The sequence below is a fragment of the Bubalus kerabau genome, chromosome 3 (genome assembly GCF_029407905.1).
Source record: "Bubalus kerabau isolate K-KA32 ecotype Philippines breed swamp buffalo chromosome 3, PCC_UOA_SB_1v2, whole genome shotgun sequence".
Taxonomy (NCBI): Eukaryota; Metazoa; Chordata; class Mammalia; order Artiodactyla; family Bovidae; genus Bubalus; species Bubalus kerabau.
In genome coordinates, this window is record NC_073626.1 from 49121059 (window position 1) to 49139021 (window position 17963).

Genomic DNA, 17963 nt, shown 5'->3' on the forward strand with positions numbered 1-17963 from the left:
GTTTTCAGGGGTTGTCAGGGAAGAAGCCCACCGAGTCGCGTTCCTAGCCTGAAGCTCCCGCGCTTTCCTCCGTGTTCGGGGTCGCGGCTCTCGGGCAATCTCAGCCTGACCCTGGAGAGTTCAGAGCTTTCAGTGCGGAGCGCGCAGACGCCTGGAGAGCAGCCCGCGTCTCCTGCTGTGGACATTGCGGGAAGTCAGGACCGCTGCCCGCGTCTCCGCCGCGCTCACCTCTCCCCACCGCCTGTGCACCGCGGTTCCACCGGCGTTGTCGAAGGTCTGGAAGACAGGGACACGACTCTTGACATGTTGTGCGTGCTCTTCAGCATCAGTTGCCACCTTTTGGTGGCAGAATGATTTCCTTTGTGTGTGGAGTTATTTTTTGTTTTTAACTCCACCGTTTTTTGTGCTTGCTTCCAGGGTAACAAGATGGAGTTTTCTGGAGGAAAACGGAAGAAATTGAGGTTGGCAGATGACCAGAGGAATGCTTGCTACCCACATAGCCTTCAGTTTTACTTGCAGCCACCTTCTGGAAACGTATCTTTGACAGAATTTGAAACGTTGGCTATCGATAGAGTTAAATGTGAGTGATTTGAATTTGAATTTTTGTATTCCTGAGAACCTCACTTATACCTTGTAGAGATAAATTAATTTATTTCCTTCTTTAAACTAATATTTGCTGAGGTTTTTCGTTGAGATTTTGCTGTTCATTCATTTTTTCCATGTACTGTGCATATTTATTGAGTGCCACTTTATTCTAGGCGGTAGGCATTTTGAGCTGAGTAATGAAATTGTCATCTTTGTTGAAGCTGTAGTCTAATACCTGGAGACAGATGTCCAAAGCAGTAATTATAGTTTAGTATTTTAAGTGCTCTAGTAGAGGTGTTATTGAAACAGAGATGGGAATGATTGACCTAGTCTGATTAAGTAAAACTTCTAAAGAAAAGTTGAAATGTGACCTGGATCTTGAAGCAGGAGTAGCAGTTTCTCAATAGAGAGGAAGGGAGGGGTTTTTGCAAGCTGAGCTAATGTTCTGAAGGAAGAGTTGGAAGCACCAGAGAGAGTGTCACACTGGAGGGAAAGGTGGCAAGTTCAGGGTGGATGGAGAGCTTTGGGTAACCAAGGGTGTTTTGTACCACGCTAATGCTGTGATACTGGGGTGTAAGAAGGATGTAGCGATTTTCTTGAGCCTGCTTGTCTTCTCTGTGTTGGTGGAAGAAAGAAATAAGTTCGGTGTCAACTGCAACAATAGCACTGCCTGCAGAGTTTATATTCCGAAGTGTATCGTGATGGGGAGATCAGAAGTAGAGGTGAGATACTGTTAGTCATTCTTAGAGGAGCTGGGTGAGAATTGCTAGTACAGAGTACCTGTATTATCTGTTTGCTGAATAAAAGAGTAAAGGACAGGGACAATGGGTTCTGGGAAGCTTAGCATGGGTTCTGGGATGCCTCATAGAGGTTAAGACAGTGGTTGAAAAGGGTCCTTTTGGTTTGGCCCTGGAGGTGAGATGGTAAGGCAGGGACAGGAAGGGAGAGATGGAAGGGATACCAAGGAGGTGTAAGTGACAGGGTTTGATGACTACTTGGCTGTGAGGAACAGGGGATCGGGTGGGGAGGGCTGAAGTTCCAGGATGGCTGATCTGGTGGGTAGAAATGCTGCTGTTAGAGGTGGGTGGCAGGAAGAGGAGCAGGATTGAGGGGCAGAGAATGAGTTTGGTTTGGGAGACCATAATATGGAGGTCCCTGCTGGACATGGCTTTACGTTCAGGATTCGTTTCAGAAGTTTTTCATTCTCTAATTAATCTCTCTTTTCCTGTCAATGGAAGAAGAATTCATCTGAGGAAGAGTTGACAGGGGCTTCAGAAGCCTTTGGACAGAGCGAAGCATCTAGTCAGAGTGGCTTGTTTGCTTCTTTACTGCTGTGTCTTCTTCTCTGCTTCATCAGGAAGGGGCGGGCTGTCTTCTGAAGAGTCTGTGCTGAGTTGGTGAAGCACCCGCCTCACAACCGGCTCCGCATGAGGGGTGGATGCGCACGCTGACACACTTGTGCACCCCTCAGCAGTGATGCTCAGTACATCATGATTGTCCTCATCCCTTGCTCCTTTCTGATTGAGAATCCCTGGTATGAGGTTATGCTGTGGGATGTGGTTATTTTCTGCTTATGGTTGGAGGTTATTCTCTTATAAACACATATAACTTATATAATGTGCTTGCAGAAAATGAAGCTTAAGTATTGTCATAAAAAGTAATTATGGAATTGCTATCCATAGATTTGCCTTGGATTTCATTTTTTAAGATTACCTTGCATTTATACATGTTTCCCCCCTTCTGTTTTTCAAATTTTTTCTAGTGCTAAAATCAGTTGAGAATCTTGGTCTGAGCTACATGAAGGGAACTGAACAGTATCAGAGTAAGCTGGAGGCTGAGCTTCGGAAGCTCAAATTTTCCTACAGAGTAAGTAAAAGAGGGACAGAGATGTTCCTTCAGTTTGTTTATGTACTGGTAGTAACCGTGGAAAAGGTCTTGTATTATGCACAGGGCTTTAAAAAAGACTCTTCCTGAAGGAACCTACCGACCACGAGGGATGATTGACATACAGTCAAACTCCAGTGCGGCAGGGTGTCTCCACCTTAGGAATGTGAACATTCGGGACCTGATGATTCCATGGTGCATTTAGGGGGCTCACTGGCATCTCTGGCTTCTGGGCTGTGTTTCCAGATATTGCCAGATGTGTTCTGTGCAGTCAAGGTGACAAATGCTGTTGTTTGATGTGTGCTCCAAGAACTCTGTTTTGCTCTCCTGGTGGCTCAGTGGTAAAAAATCTGCCTGCCAACGCAGGAGTTGTGGATTCTCTCCCTGAGTCGGGAAGATCCCCTGGAGATGGAAGTGGCAACCCACTCTAGTATTCTTGCCTGGGAAATCCCATGGACAGAGGAGCCTGGTGGGCTACAGTCCATGAGGTTGCAAAAGAGTGGAACATGACTTAACAGCTAAATAACAACCAGCAACTCCAAAAGCACAGAGAATTAGCTCAGGTTGGGGAGGGCTTCCCAGATGCGATAGTGCTGGAACCGAATCTCAATGGATGTGATCTCATTTTTATTTTGAGAAGATGAATATCAACGGCAGATGGAAGGGGTCATTATCTTTTGGGGAACACCAATCAGGAGCTTGGAGATGACAAGTAAATTGAATGGCGTGAAGGGGACTGATTGAAGAGATAGTGAGAAGATGGAATCATGAGATTGAGTACAAGGAGGAGGGACAAAAGAGTTCTGAATGATGCTTGGGTTTCTGGTGATGACAGCTGGGTGGATGGTGGGATATACAGGAGAGGAGGCAAGTCTTACTAGAAAGAAGACTGAGTTTAGTTCTTGTTGTAACTCTGAGGTGCTTGTGGAGCTATCTCGAGGGCTGCAGGGTGTACAGCAGATCTGGGCTTGTAGACAGAGGCGGAAGGTGAAACAGTGGTGGTGTTTGGAGGAGAGAGGTGGGAGATGAGTGTGGACTGTTTCCTCTTCTAACATGTTTAGCTGAGAAGACCGGGGAGGTAGGTCTGAGTATAGGAAAATTTGAGGGGAAAAGATGCACACATACACATGACAGCATATATTTGAACATATTTATAAGCTGAGCAGAAAGATCTGGAAGAGAAGAGAGGGCGATTGTAGATACTTTGGGAGAACTTTGGATTAGTCACGGTCCTTAGGAGGCAGGAGCAGGTGGGCTGTGGAGTTTCCATGTGGGATCAGCTGTGTGTAGGAGGAGAGGGAGATCTGTCAGTAGGGATAGTGGGGAAGGCAGTACCACGCGCGGTGGCAGGAGTTTGGGCTGAGGAGTCAGCCTGAGGCCTTTGCTTTCTGTAAAGTAGGTGAGGTCCTGTGATGAGAGGAGGGGACGGTGGTGTATTGGGGAGTGCTGGCCATCTAGTGAAGATCAAAACAGCTGTCCTGAGATGGGGGAAGGAATGGTTATGGGGCCAGATCCCAGCTCTGCTGCTTACAGGCTTGTGACCTGGAACAAAGTCAGTTTCCTCATCTTTAAAATAGGGATATAGTGGTGCCCTCCTCAATAGGGGCTTTCAAAGGATTATGTGGATTAATAGATTAAAAATGCTTATAACAGTGCCTGGTACATTGGGAGTGCTCAGGACATGTTTGCTCTGACTGTGTTGAACTTGAGGAAAGATTCCTTGGTGTTACTTGTTTGACTTAGTACGACTAGAATGCTAGATTCTAGTAGATAGGCAACAAGCAACAAAGGTTTACTGTATAGCATAGGAAACTATAGTTAATATCTTATAATAACATATGATGGAAAATAATTTCAAAAATAATATGTGTATTTGTGTAATTAAATCACCTTGCTGTGCACTTGAAATGTAAATCAACTATCTTGAATAAGATATATATATTAAAAAAAAAAGATTTCTGGGTGTTGTACAGTTTACAAAGGTCCAGTTGAGGTTTGTTGTTGTTCAGTCGCTCAGTCATGTCCAACTCTTTGCGACCAGTTGACGGTAGAGGCTGTGAATTTTTAATGTTCCAAATTCCTATAATTGTATATTTTTTTCCCAGAAGTTCTCAGCATTTTGGGAACAGGACTGCAGAGTATAGCTATGGATTTGTTTAGAATCTAGGTTTTGCCAAATGGTTGAAATGAAAATAGTTGAGGGTTTATCTGGGAAGTGGTGGAAGAGGTGAGTGGCTGGGTGTAGGCTGGACGAGAAGGAAAGTTAGAGGAGGAAGAAAACAGTGGGATCCAAACCCAGGAGGTGGTGGTGTTCAGTTGTGTTTCACCCAGTTGTCCACCTAAGTAAAGTAATACTTATCCTGGGGAGCATATTATGAAATCTGTGTTATTGAACTTCTGCTTCACCATTGGCTTATGCTGACTCAGTAATTCTTTATACCTTTCAATGTTTTGCATTTATTTTCTTGCCATTGTTTTTCAGGAAAGCTTGGAAGATGAATATGAACCTCGAAGAAAAGATCACATTTCTCACTTTATTTTGCGCCTTGCTTACTGCCAGTCGTGAGTATACCTTTGTCTTCCACAGTCAAATCTGACATCTTGGGCTATAAACTGGTGCAGGAGGGCCGACAGGTATTGTACCCATCGTAGGAAACCCCAGGATAACATCAGAAACCAGTGGTTGATGGGCTGAAAGCTGTTGTAGCGAATTGTTTGAAACGAGTTCTTGCCTAAAAAAATAAAAAATTTTTGCAGATTTTGCCTATTAAAACACTTTTTACTTATGGGAGGGATTCTTCATTTAGGATTTAAAATTAGAGGTGATTTCATTAGGAAGAAAGATTTTGGAATCAAACACATACTTGAATCTGCACAGATTTTAGCAGTTGACTTGCATGGGCTGGTGTCCATTAGATTAAGATCGTTTCCTTTGGTAGTTTCTTAGAAGTCAATAGTGCCACCCAGAGGAAGGAGTTGGTTGCCTTTTTTTTTTTTTTTTCCCTGTGTTTTTTCTTATATTTATTTTGGCTAAATTGCATACTTACTATGTTTCTTTTCTGTTTCTTTTTTGGCAATAGGCCTATCAAATGGGAATCTTGAATTATTTACTATCCCAAGATAATGACTGAGAAATTATTGACCAGCTTTGGTCCTAGAGCTTTTCTTTTGTTAAAAAAGCATATGCAGGTTATGCAATTTATGCAATAAATGAATTGCTGACAATGTGAAAGTAATTTGAGGAAAGAAATCGTATTTTACATGGAGTAGCTTAATTATTTTATAACAACAATAATGCCCATCTGTCTTATAAATTAATGTTCTGTATCGACTTTTAGGGCTTCTCTGGTGGCTCAGTGGTAAAGAATCCTCCTGCCAGTGTAGGAGATGTGGATTTGACCCCTGGGTGGGGAAGATCCCCTGGAGAAGGAAATGGTAACCCACTCCAGTATTCTTGGCTGGAAAATCCCATGGAGAGAGGAACCTGGCGGGCCGCAGTCCATGGGGTTGCAAAAGAGTGGGACATGACTTAGTGACTAAACAGTAACAAATTTTGACTTTTAAAAAGTTGAGGTATCTTAATGCTTATTAAATTTTGTGAAGTTATAAACCCTAAAGCTGTAAGCAAAGTTTACTTTGCAGAGTTTATCTGATCATAATCTGTTCAGAGGTAAAATTACCTTTAAAAACTTGTGATGTTTATTTGGCATTAACAGGAGGGATACTCCATTTTCTGATGTAAACAAATACTTTGCAGTTAGATTAAACGAAGTGTGCTATTTTATGTTATTTGATGATAATGTAGCTAGACTCTGTATTTAATTCTTTTAATTATGTTCAAAACATCTTTCTTCCCCATGTTCTACTCAGTCCTGGGAGATTGTGGCATGTCACTTGTATTCACACTCTTACCATAGTAGAGAGCTTGATGCTGTTAATGAACTTCAGTCTGTTGGCCTGTTGCTCACATTTGAGTGTTGTTTCATAGAAATGTCTTGGATTTAATAATCAATGGGCTTTTAAAATTGTCTTTAAACTTTTCACTTACAGTTTTCTTGTCTCTGTTTTAGTGAAGATCTTAGGCGCTGGTTTATTCAGCAAGAAATGGATCTCCTTCGATTTCGATTCAGTATTTTACCCAAGGACAAAATTCAGAGTTTCTTAAAGGATAGCCATTTACAGTTTGAGGCTGTAAGTATATTTTTATAGTCTTTCCAATTGTGTCACCTCCCTTGACCTTTAGTGCTGGTGTTAATATGTGGAGTTTGTTCTCTTTACATTTTCTTCCTGAGGACTTGCCTGAAAGAATGAGTCACTTTGGCTTCACACAAAGTGAACCTTTCTCTTCCATGACTAGAAGAAAAGGGGCTCCTTAGCATCAGAGCATCACATTTATTTAGTTACTGTTTTAAGTATGTGATTTATGAAAGCACAAAAAGGTTTAATTTATAAAAGTTCATCTTTAACCAGAATCTTCTAGGCCAAAAATTTAAAGCTCGTAATAATCCAAAGAAAACAGAGAAGTGGTAGTACTTATTTCCAGCAATGAGGTTTAGGGTGGATAATACTTTATTTTAGAAGTCATTTGTCAGCAAAATCTCTGAATAGTTCTAAGGTGTAATTTTGTAGACAGATCTGAATGAGTTACATGTAGGAATTATATAAGAAAGAAGAAATATTGGGTATATTTTTAGCAAGGATAATTATTGTGGATAGAAACAGAATTTATGTCTTTTAGGTGGGCCTGTGCTGCAGTGGGAAGAAAGAAAAATTCTGTTTTGTGAAACTTAAAGCTGTCAGATGGCGGTAGGATGGTCAGGACTGTATTTGGGCATTAGAATGGGTGACTCCAGGCCAAATAAAGTAAAAAAGTAGAAATTGGGGTAGGTGAAGGAATTGTCCTGCTGAGACATGGATGTGCTCACTTGCAGCAAGAACCAGTGTGGCTTCCTGCTTTGAGGGGAAGGAGATGTGTGAAGAGAAATATATAAACCTTTGTGGACATTTAGTGTGTCACCTGTGAGCAAGGCACTTTCCAAAGTTTGACTCACTTGGGAGAATCCTGTGAGGTTTCTTAAAACATCTGCTCAGACAGAGAAAAGTGTTGGTCCCAGTGCCGTCTCACTTTCCAAACCCCATGCGCTCTCCACTTGGCTTAGAACTCTGATCTTTAGTGAAGTCTGTTACTGCTAATATCAGTTATAGTTCATCGATCCTCTCATATTAAAAATAGTTTCTTTTTTTTTTGCTGTTGAAATTATGGTTTTAGTAGGTCATAGAGAAGTATTTTTTGAGATTGTGTTTATTCTAGATTGTTTCAATAGGTCAGGTAGAATTTTTTCTTTTTTTAAAAAACTTTTTTACTGAAGTATAACATACACAGAAAACTGCACAGCTCATAACTGTCTAGCTCCATGAAGTATCATGAAGGTTAAGGAAGAGAACCTTGCGGTCAACTGGTGTTGCCTTGTGTCTCCTTTCTTTACCACCCCATCTGTCTCTGATAATCACTGTCCTGACTTTTAATATCATGAATGATTCTGCCTGTCTTTGAACTTTGTGTAAATAGTATTACGTGGTGTGTATTTGGGCGTTACAATGGGTGACTCCAGGCCAAATAAAGTAAAAAAGAAATAGGAGTACGTGAAGGAATTATCCTACTGAGAAGTGGATGTGTCCACTGCAACAAGAATCAGTGTGGCTTCCTGCCTTATGTAAATAGTATTAATGGTGTGTCTTTTTTTCCCCAGCTTTATTGAGATATGATGATATATTAATATGTCAGTTTAAGGTACACAGTCTGATGATCTGATACATGTATATGTTGTGAAATGTTTACTGCTATAAAGATAGTTAACAGATCCTTACATAGCATGTTATGTGAGGTCAGTTCAGTTCAGTCACTCAGTTGTGTCTGACTTTGCAACCCCATGGACTGTGGCACACGAGGCTTCTCTGTCCCTCACCAGCTCCTGGAGCTTGCTCAGACTCTTGTCCATCAAGTCGGTGGTGCCATCCAACCATCTCATCCTCTGCCATCCCCTTCTCCTCCTGCTGTCAGTCTTTCCCAGCATCAGGGTCTTTTCCAGTGAGTCAGCTCTTTGCATCAGGTGGCCAAAGTATTGGAGTTTCAGCTTCAGCATCAGTCCTTCCAATGAACACCCAGGACTGATCTCCTTTAGGATGGACTGATTGGGTCTCCTTGCAGTCCAAAGGGATTCTCAGGAGTCTTCTCCAGCACCATGGTCCTCAAACGTCAGTTCTTCGGTGCTCGGCAGTCTCACACAATCACCATTCTGTTGCGGTGGTGGTGAGGCCTTTGAGGGCCGCTCACAGCCGCTCTCAGGGGCACAGTGCAGGGCCCTCAGCTGCAGCCCCAGGCTGTTATGCGATCTCTGGAGCCCACTTCTCCTGTAGCTGGATGTTTGTGCCCTTCCACCAGGGTCTCCTCTTCTCCTCTGCTGCCCAGCCCCCGGCAGCCTCGGTCCTATTCTGTTTCTGAGTTTGACTCTTAGATCCCACAGATGAGTGAGATCACAAGTATACTTTTTTATAATTGCTTTAGTGAGATAGAGTTTACATACCTTGAACTTCACTCTAAAAGTGTGCAATTTTTTGGCTTTTTAGTATGATCATAGAGTTGCACAACAATCACCATCTAATTTTAGAACATTTTCATTACCCTAAAAAAGAAACCTATGCCCACTAGTCATCATTCTCATTTTGTCACTCTGTCATCTCTTGGCAACAACTAATCTGCTATCTTTGTGAATTTGTGTATTCTGGGCATTTTGTATAAATGGACATTTCATATAGTTTATGGTCTTTTGTTACTGGCTTCTTTCACTTAGCATAATGTTTCCAGGTTTCATCTACGTTGTATATGTAGCATGTATCAGTACTTCATTCATTGTACAGTCATTTCTTTTTTCAGTAGTTGATGGACATTGGATTATTTCAGCATTTTAGCTATGATGAATAATGCTGCAGTGAATATTTGCATACACATTTTTGTGTGGATATCTTTTTATTTGTTTCAGATATACACCTAGGAGTGGGATTGTTAGGTCATAGAGTAATTCTATATTTAAACTTTCGAAGGACTCCCAGACTTTTCTGGAGGGGCTGCATCATTGTACATCTCACTAGTTTGTTAGGGTTCTAGTTTCTTTACATTCTATAGCAGTTGCTTCTGTCTTTTTTTTTGATTATAGTCATCCTGGTGGGTGTGAAATGATACGTCATTGTGGTTTTGATTTTCATTTGTGACTGATTTCATAGTGACTGATGAGGTTGCTGGGAGGGATTAGGGGCAGGAGGAGAAGGGGACGACAGAGGATGAGATGGCTGGATGGCATCACTGACTTGATGGACGTGAGTCTGAGTGAACTCCGGGAGTTGGTGATGGACAGGGAGGCTTGGCGTGCTGCAATTCATGGGGTTGCAAAGAGTTGGACACGACTGAGCGACTGAACTGAACTGAACTGAACTGATGAGGTTGAGCATCTTTTCATGTACTTATTGGTTATTTGTATATTTTGTTTGGAGAAATGTCTATTTGTATCCTTGGTCCATTTTTTATTTGAGTTGTCTTTCTATGGTTTACTGTTACATATTCTTAGCATATTCTGAATACACAGCCACTGTAAGGTCTAATTCTATGAATTAGAAATCTTTTTCTTTCACTCTGAGGATTGTCATTTTTAAAAAAAATTATTTATTTATGGTTGCACTGGGTCTTCATGGCTGTATGTGGGCTTTCTCTAGTTGCAGCGAGCAGGGGCTGCTCTTCATTATTGCAGGGTGTGGGTTTCTTTTTACAGTGGCTTCTCTTGGTGCAGAGCAGAAGCTCCAGGCATGTGGATTTCAGTACTTGTGGCACACAGGCTCAGTAGTTGCTCGCAGACGCAGCTTGTGGACTCTCAAGTGCGGGTTTCAGTAGTTGTAGCACACGGGCTTAGCTGCTCCTTGCCGTGTAGAATCTTCTGGGATCAGGGATTGGACCCATGTCCCTGCATTGCCAGGAAAATTCTTTATCACTGAGTCACCACAGAAGTCCTTGTCATTTCATTTTCTTGTTAGGATCATTTGCAACATGAAAATTTTTAATGCAGATGAAGTGTAAGTTGTCTTTTTTCTTTTGTTATTTATGTTTTTGTTGTTGGCTTTAAGAAGGACTTGCCTAACAGATGGTCGTGAAGATTTACGCCTATTGTTTTCTCTAAGAGTTTTATAGTTTTTGTCCTTTTTAGGTCTGTTTAGTCTATTTACATTTTAAGTTGATTTCTGTGTATGGTGTAAAGTAGGGGCCCAGCTTCATTGTTTTGCATGTGGATATACAGTTGACCTAGCATCATTTGTTGAAATTGCTATTCTTTCCTCTTTAAATTGTCTTTTCACTCTTGTCAAAAGTCATTTGGCCATAAATTAGTTTATTTCTGGACTCAGTTTTATTAGTGCTGTGTGACAGGAGCCTGGCAGTCCGTGGAGTTGCAGAGTTGAACATGACTGAGTGACTTAGCACTCACGTGTTTCTCCTTATGTCAGTACTACACGACTGAGCGACTGATCTGATCTGATCTGATGTGGTCTTAAATATTGATTCCTCTAGTTTTGTAATATGATTTCAAATTCAGTAGTGTGCATTTTCTCACTTTGTTCTTCTTTTTCAAAGTTATTTTCACTATTTTGGGTTCTTTATATTTTATGAATTTTAGGATCAACTTGTTAGTTTCTACCAACCAGCTGGGGTTCAGGTTGGGATTATGAGGTCTATGAAGATCCATTTGGGCAGTATTGCCCAATACTTAATCCCCTCGTCTTAATCCCTTAGGATAGGAAATGGCAACCCATTCCAATATTCTTGCCTGGAAAATCTCATGGACAGAGGAGCCTGGTGGGGTCCATGGGGATTGCAAAGAGTCGGACACGACTGAGTGAATAAGCGTGCGTGCATGCTGTCTTAAATATTAAGTCTTCTGATCAATGAACATGGGAATTTTTTTTTTTTGTTTCTTGAGAGCTTTAATTTTTTTAACAAAGTTATGTACTTATTTATACCTCAGTATTTTATTCTTTACTGTCATTATAGATATAGTTTCTTCATTTTTGAAATGTTCATTGCTAGCATATGGAAATCCAATTGATTTTTGTATATTGATCTGGTATCCTGTACCCTTACAAAATCATTTATTCTGACAGTTTTTAGTGGACTCCTTAGGAGATTAACTCTTATAAAGAAATAATCCTTTTTCAATCTGGATGCTTTTTATTTACTTTTGCCTTATATCGTTAGCTAGCATCTCCAGTACAGTGTTGAATAGAAGTGACAGTAGTGGAAGTACTTGTCTTGTGCCTGATTTTAGGGTGAAAGCGTTCAGTCTGTTGCCAAGATATATGATGTTGGCTCTGGGGTTTTTGTAGATAGCCTTTACAGACTGAGAAGATTTATAATTTTCATTGAGCATTTTCATTGTGAAAGGGATTTTGTTCTTTTTCTACACCTGTTGAAATGATCATAGGGCTGTGTCCTTTATTATATTAATATTGTGATAACCACAATGGTGTCATCACTCACCTTGAGCCAGACATCCTGGAGTGCGAAATCAGGTGGGCCTTTGTTCATCACTTTGAACTTTGTTCATCACTATGAACAAAGCTAGTGGAGGTGATGGAATTCCAGTTGAGATATTTCAAAGCCTAAAAGATGATGCTGTTAAAGTGTTGCACTCAATATGTCAGCAAATTTGGAAAACTCAGCAGTGGCCACAGGACTGGAAAAGGTCAGTTTTCATTCCAATCCCAAAGAAAGGCAATGCCAAAGAATGTTCAAACTACCCCACAGTTGTACTCATCTCACATGCTAGTAAAGTAATGCTCAAAACTCTTCAGGCTAGGCTTCCACAGTATGTGAATTGAGAACTTCAGATATTCAAGCTGGTTTTAGAAGAGGCAGAGGAACCAGAGATCAAATTGCCAACATCTGTTGGATCATAGGAAAAGCAAGGGAGTTTCAGAAAAACATTTACTTCTGCTTTATTGACTGTGCCAAAGCCTTTGACTGTGTGGATCACAGCAAACTGAAAAATTCTTCAAGAGATGGGAATATCAGACCACCTTAGCTGCCTCCTGAGAAATTCTATGCATGTCAAGAAGTAGCAGCTAAAACTGGACATGGAACAATGGACTGGTTTCAAATTGGGAAAGGAGTATATCAAGCTGTACACCTTGCTTATTTAACTTATATGCAGAATACAGCATGTGAAATGCCAGGCTGGATGAAGCACAAGCCAGAATCAAGATTGCCGGGAGAAATACCAATAACCTCAGATACGCAGATGACACCACTCTTATGGCAGAAAGCGAAGAAGAAGTTAAGAGCCGCTTGATGAAAGTGAAAGAGGAGAGTGTAAAAGTTAGGGTAATATTGGTCTCATATAGTGAATTGAGAAGTGTTTCTTCCTCTTCTATTTTTGGGAATAAGTTGTGAAAGATTGGTCTTAAATTTTAAACATTTGGTAGAATTTACCAGTGATCTTTCTAGATCTAGGCTTCTCTTTGTGGGGTGTTTTAAAATTGCTGATTCATTTTCTTACTTGCGGATTTTTTCAGATTTTCTACTTTGTGAGTCAGTTGTGGTAATTCCTGTTTTGTGGAGATTTGTCCATTGCATCTATTATGTAACTGGTGCTTATAGTTGTTCATGTGCTAAGTCCCTTCATTCGTGTCTGACTCTTTGCAACACTGTTGACCTTAGCCCACCAGAGTCCAGGCACCTCTGTCCATGGGATTCTCCGGGCAAGAATACTGGAGTGGGTTGCCATGCCCTCCTCCATGGGATCTTCCCGTTCCATGGATCAAACCTGTCTCTGTTACATCTCCTGCATTGGCAGGCAGGTTCTTTACCACTAGTGCCAACTGGGAAGCCCATTTTATTGTTACTCAGTTGCTCAGTCGTGTCCGACTGTTTGTGACCCCATGGACTGTAGCCTGCCAGGCTCCTCTATCCATAGGATTCTCTAGGCAAGAATACTGGAGAGGGTTGCCATTTCTTTCTCCAGAGGATCTTTCCAACCCAGGGATCGAACCTGCAGTGGCAGATGGATTCTTTAACCACTGAACCACCAAGGAAACCCAATGTAAAGCTACTACTGTTCAAAAGCTGTAGCCAGAAGTCCACACAAGGCCAGGTCTGATCCTACAAGCATCTTTCTGAGCTTGGGAGCTTATTGGGAGCCCAGATTTCACCAAAGTCACTGATCAAAACTTATAACACAGGACTTCCCTGGTGGTCCAATGGTTAAGAATCTGCCTGCTGATGCAGGGGACATGGGTTTGACCCCTGGTGCAGGAACTAGAATCCCACATGCTGCAGGGCAACTGTTGATGCCCATGTGCCATAACTACTGAGCCTGCATGCCCTAGCCTGTGCTCCACAACATGAGAAGCCACTGTAGTAAGCCTGTGCAGTGCAACTAGAAATAGCCCTCACATAGCAATGAAGGCCCAGTGCAGTGAAAAAACAAAACAAACTTAGAATACAGCTGTCAGACACACGCAATTCCATCAAAAGTGAGATATTCTTATTAAATTCTCATTAAACCTCTTGCAAACAATTTTATGAAATCTGGCACTTACCCATAACATGATTTCCTGTAGGAAAAAAACCCCACAAGATGTATGATTAATCTATTTTTCTCTTCCAGTGTAGGGGTAGGTAGAAAGTAGGACCTTTTTCAATACCAAAGAACTCTGGAGTTACTGTTCCTTTATAATCCTTTTCATTTCTAAAGATTGGTTATGATATCTTCTCTTTCATTCCTGATTTTAGTAATTAAAAATTTTTTTTTGATCATTTAAGTACAGTTGTCAGTTTTATTGATCTTTTCAGATAACTTTTGGTTTTCTTGATTTTTCTCTTGTTTTTCTCTTCCTTATACTCTGTATTATTATCAGTTAACAATTTTTATTACTGTTTTCCTTTTGTTTCTTTAGGGTTTGGTTTGTTCTCCCCATGTAGTTTCTTAAGGCTGAAGTTTAAGTTATTGATTCAAGGTGTGTGTTCTTTTTTTTTCTTTTGAATTGTAGTATAGTTGATGTATAGTGTTAGGTTAGTTTCAGGAGTCCTACATAATGATTTGACATTTGCATGCATAATGAAATGATCACCACAATGTTAAATAACCATTTGTTACCATACAAAGTTATTACAACATTATTGACTATATTCCTTAATCATATCCCTGTGACTTATTCTTTTAAACTGGAGATTTGTACTTCTTACTCTCTTTACCTATTTCACCTACCTTCTGCTCCCTGCCTTTTGGCAAACGTATGCTTGTTCTCTGTATCTAGCTATAGGTCTGTTTTCATTTTGTTTTGTTTGTTTTGTTTTTTAGATTTCACATGTAAATAAGGTCACACCGTATTTGTTTTTCTGTTTGACTTATCTCACTTGGTATAATACCCTTTAGGTCCATCATATTGTTGCAAATGATGAGATTTCATTATTTTAATGGCTGAGTAATAATTCTATTGTGTGTGTGTGAGTACACACACATATACAAACATACCATATCTTCTTTATTCATTCCTTTATCAGTGGATACTCAGGTTGTTTTCATGTCTTGATTAAGGTAAATAACACTTCAGTAAGCATTGGAATGCATGTATCATTTTGAACTAGTGTTTTTGTTTTCTTCAGGCTAATACCCACAAGTGAAATTGCTGGATGATGGACGTTCTTGTGTTAGTTTATTGAGGAACCTCCATATTGTTTTCCATCAAGAGTGCACAAGGGCTCCCTTTTCTGCACCTCCTCACCAGCACTTGTTATTTGTTGTCTTTTTAATGGTAGTCATCCTGATAAGTGTGAGGTGACATCTCCTTTTGCTTTTGATATGCATTTCCCTGATGAGTGGTGATGCTGAGCATCTTTTCATGTGCTTATTGGCCATTTATGTCTTTAAGTCCATCTTGAGTTTATTTTTGTGTCTGCTGTGAGAGAGTAGTTCAATTTGATTCTTTTTGTACCTATCCAGTTTTCTCAACACCACTTATTGAGTAGGCTGCCTTTTCCCTATTGTATATTCTTGACACCTTTGTTTTAGATTAATTGACCACATAAGTATGGGTTTATTTCTGGGCTCTCTATTCTGTCCCATTGATATAATATATCTCCTTTTGTACCAGTATCATACTGTTTTGATTACTGTAGCCTTGTAGTATAGTTTGAAATCAGGGAGTATGATTCCTCCGGTTTTTTCTTTCTTAAGATTGTTTTGGCTATTTGGGATCTTCAGTGTTTCCACAAGGATTTTAGAATTATTTGTTTTAGTGCTGTGAAAAATGCCATTTGTATTTTGATAGAAATTGCACTGACCTTGTAAATTGCCTTGGGTTCAGTTCAGTTCACTTGCTCAGTTGTGTCTGACTCTTTGCGACCCCATGAATCGCAGCACGCCAGGCCTCCCTGTCCATCACCAACTCCCGGAGTTCACTCAGACTCACGTCCATTGAGTCAGTGATGCCATCCAGCCATCTCATCCTCTGTCGTCCCCTTTTCCTCCTGCCCCCAATCCCTCCCAGCATCAGAGTCTTTTCTAATGAGTCAACTCTTCACATGAGGTGGCCAAAGTACTGGAGTTTCAGCTTTAGCATCATTCCTTCCAAAGCAATCCCAGGGCTGATCTCCTTCAGAATGGACTGGTTGGATCTCCTTGCAGTCCAAGGGACTCTCAAGAGTCTTCTCCAACACCACAGTTCAAAAGCATCAATTCTTCGGCGCTCAGCCTTCTACACAGTCTAACTCTCACATCCATACATGACCACAGGAAAAACTGTAGCCTTGACTAGTCGGACCTTTGTTGGCAAAGTAACGTCTCTGCTTTTGAATATGCTATCTAGGTTGGTCATAACTTTCCTTCCAAGGAGTAAGCGTCTTTTAATTTCATGGCTGCAGTCACCATCTGCAGTGATTTTGGAGACCAGAAAAATAAAGTCTGACACTGTTTCCACTGTTTCCCCATCTATTTCCCATGAAGTGATGGAACCAGATGCTATGATCTTTGTTTTCTGAATGTTGAGCTTTAAGCCAACTTTTTCTTGGGTAGTATGGTCTTGTACTACCCAAGACTGCCTTGGGTAGTACTTCGCAAGACTGCCTTGGGTCCCAAGACTGGTCTTTTACTACCCAAGACTACCTTGGGTAGTATGGTCATTTTAAAAAATATATTTATTTGGCTGCACTGGGTCTTTATTGCTGTGTGCAGGTTTTCTCTAGTTACATCAAGCAGGGGCTACTTTTTGCTGTGGTGTGCAGGCTTCTTGTGATGGCTTCTCTTGTGGAGCATGGGCTCTAGGGCACACGAGATTCAGTGGTTGCAGCACATGGGCTAAGTAGTTGCAACTCCTGGGCTCTAGAATGCTGGCTTAGTAGTTGCAGTACATGGGCTCAGCTACCCTATGCCATGTGGAGTCTTCCTGGACAAAGGAATCTGTGTCCCCTGAACCAGCAGGTGAAATCTTAATCATGGGGCCATCAAGGCAGCCCAGTGTGATCATTTTAACAATATTATTTCTTCCAATCCATCAGCATGCTTTATCTTTCCATTTGCTTATGTTGTCTTTAGTTTTTTTCATCAGTGTCTTAAAGTTTTCTGAGTAAGTCTTTTACTTCCTCGGTTAGATTTTCTCTCTTAGATATTTTGTTCTTGTGCGTGCAGTTGTAAATGAGATTGTTTTCTTAATTTCTCTTTCTGATAGTTCATAGTGTATGGAAATGCAACAGATTTCTGTATGTTAATCTTGTATCCTGCAGTTTTACAAGATTCGTTTATTAGTTTTAATAGTTTTATAGTGGCGCCTCTTCAAGATTTTCTGTATATAGTATTATGTCATCTGTCAACAGTAACAGTTTTACTTCTTTCTTTCCAATTTGAATTCCTTTTATTTCTTTTCTTTGTCTGATTATTTTAACTAAGACTTTCAGTACTATGTTAAATGAGAGTCGAGAGTGGCACTCTTGTCTTGTTCCTGATCTTAAAGGAAATGCTTTCAGTTTTTCACTGTTGAGTTTGATGTTGGCTGTAGATTTGTCATATCTGGCCTTTATGTTGAGGGATACCCCTGTTCCCTGTTTGTTGAATGTTTTTCCCATAAGTGGTTTTTGAATTTTGTCAAAAGCTTTTTCAGCATCTAAGATGATCATATGATTTTTAGTCTCTGTTAGTTGCACATCACACCTAATAGATTTGCAGATATTGAAGCATCCTTACATGTCTGGGTAAATCCTGTATGTTCATAGTATATTTTCCTTTTAATGTATTATTGAATTTGTTTTGCTTGTGTTTTGTTGAGGATGTTTGTACCTGTTTTTATCAGTGATTTTTTTTGTGTGTGTGATGTGTTTGTCTGGTTTTGCTATCATAGTACTGTGGACTTCATAGAATGAGTTTGGAAGTGTTTCTTCTTCTTCAGTTTTTGGAGTAGTTTGA

General features: G+C 40.5%; 1 protein-coding gene across 1 annotated transcript in view; it reads left to right on the forward strand.

Annotated features, from left to right (window-relative positions):
* PRIM2 (DNA primase subunit 2) overlaps window positions 1–17963 on the forward strand; it is a 331127-nt gene that overhangs the window by 377 nt on the left and 312787 nt on the right. Inside the window, exons 2-5 of the mRNA XM_055571816.1 lie at window positions 418–580; window positions 2348–2451; window positions 4952–5031; window positions 6540–6660. Coding sequence (XP_055427791.1) covers window positions 427–580; window positions 2348–2451; window positions 4952–5031; window positions 6540–6660 — 459 coding nt within the window. The 5' untranslated portion in view covers window positions 418–426. The remainder of the gene's footprint in view (window positions 1–417; window positions 581–2347; window positions 2452–4951; window positions 5032–6539; window positions 6661–17963) is intronic.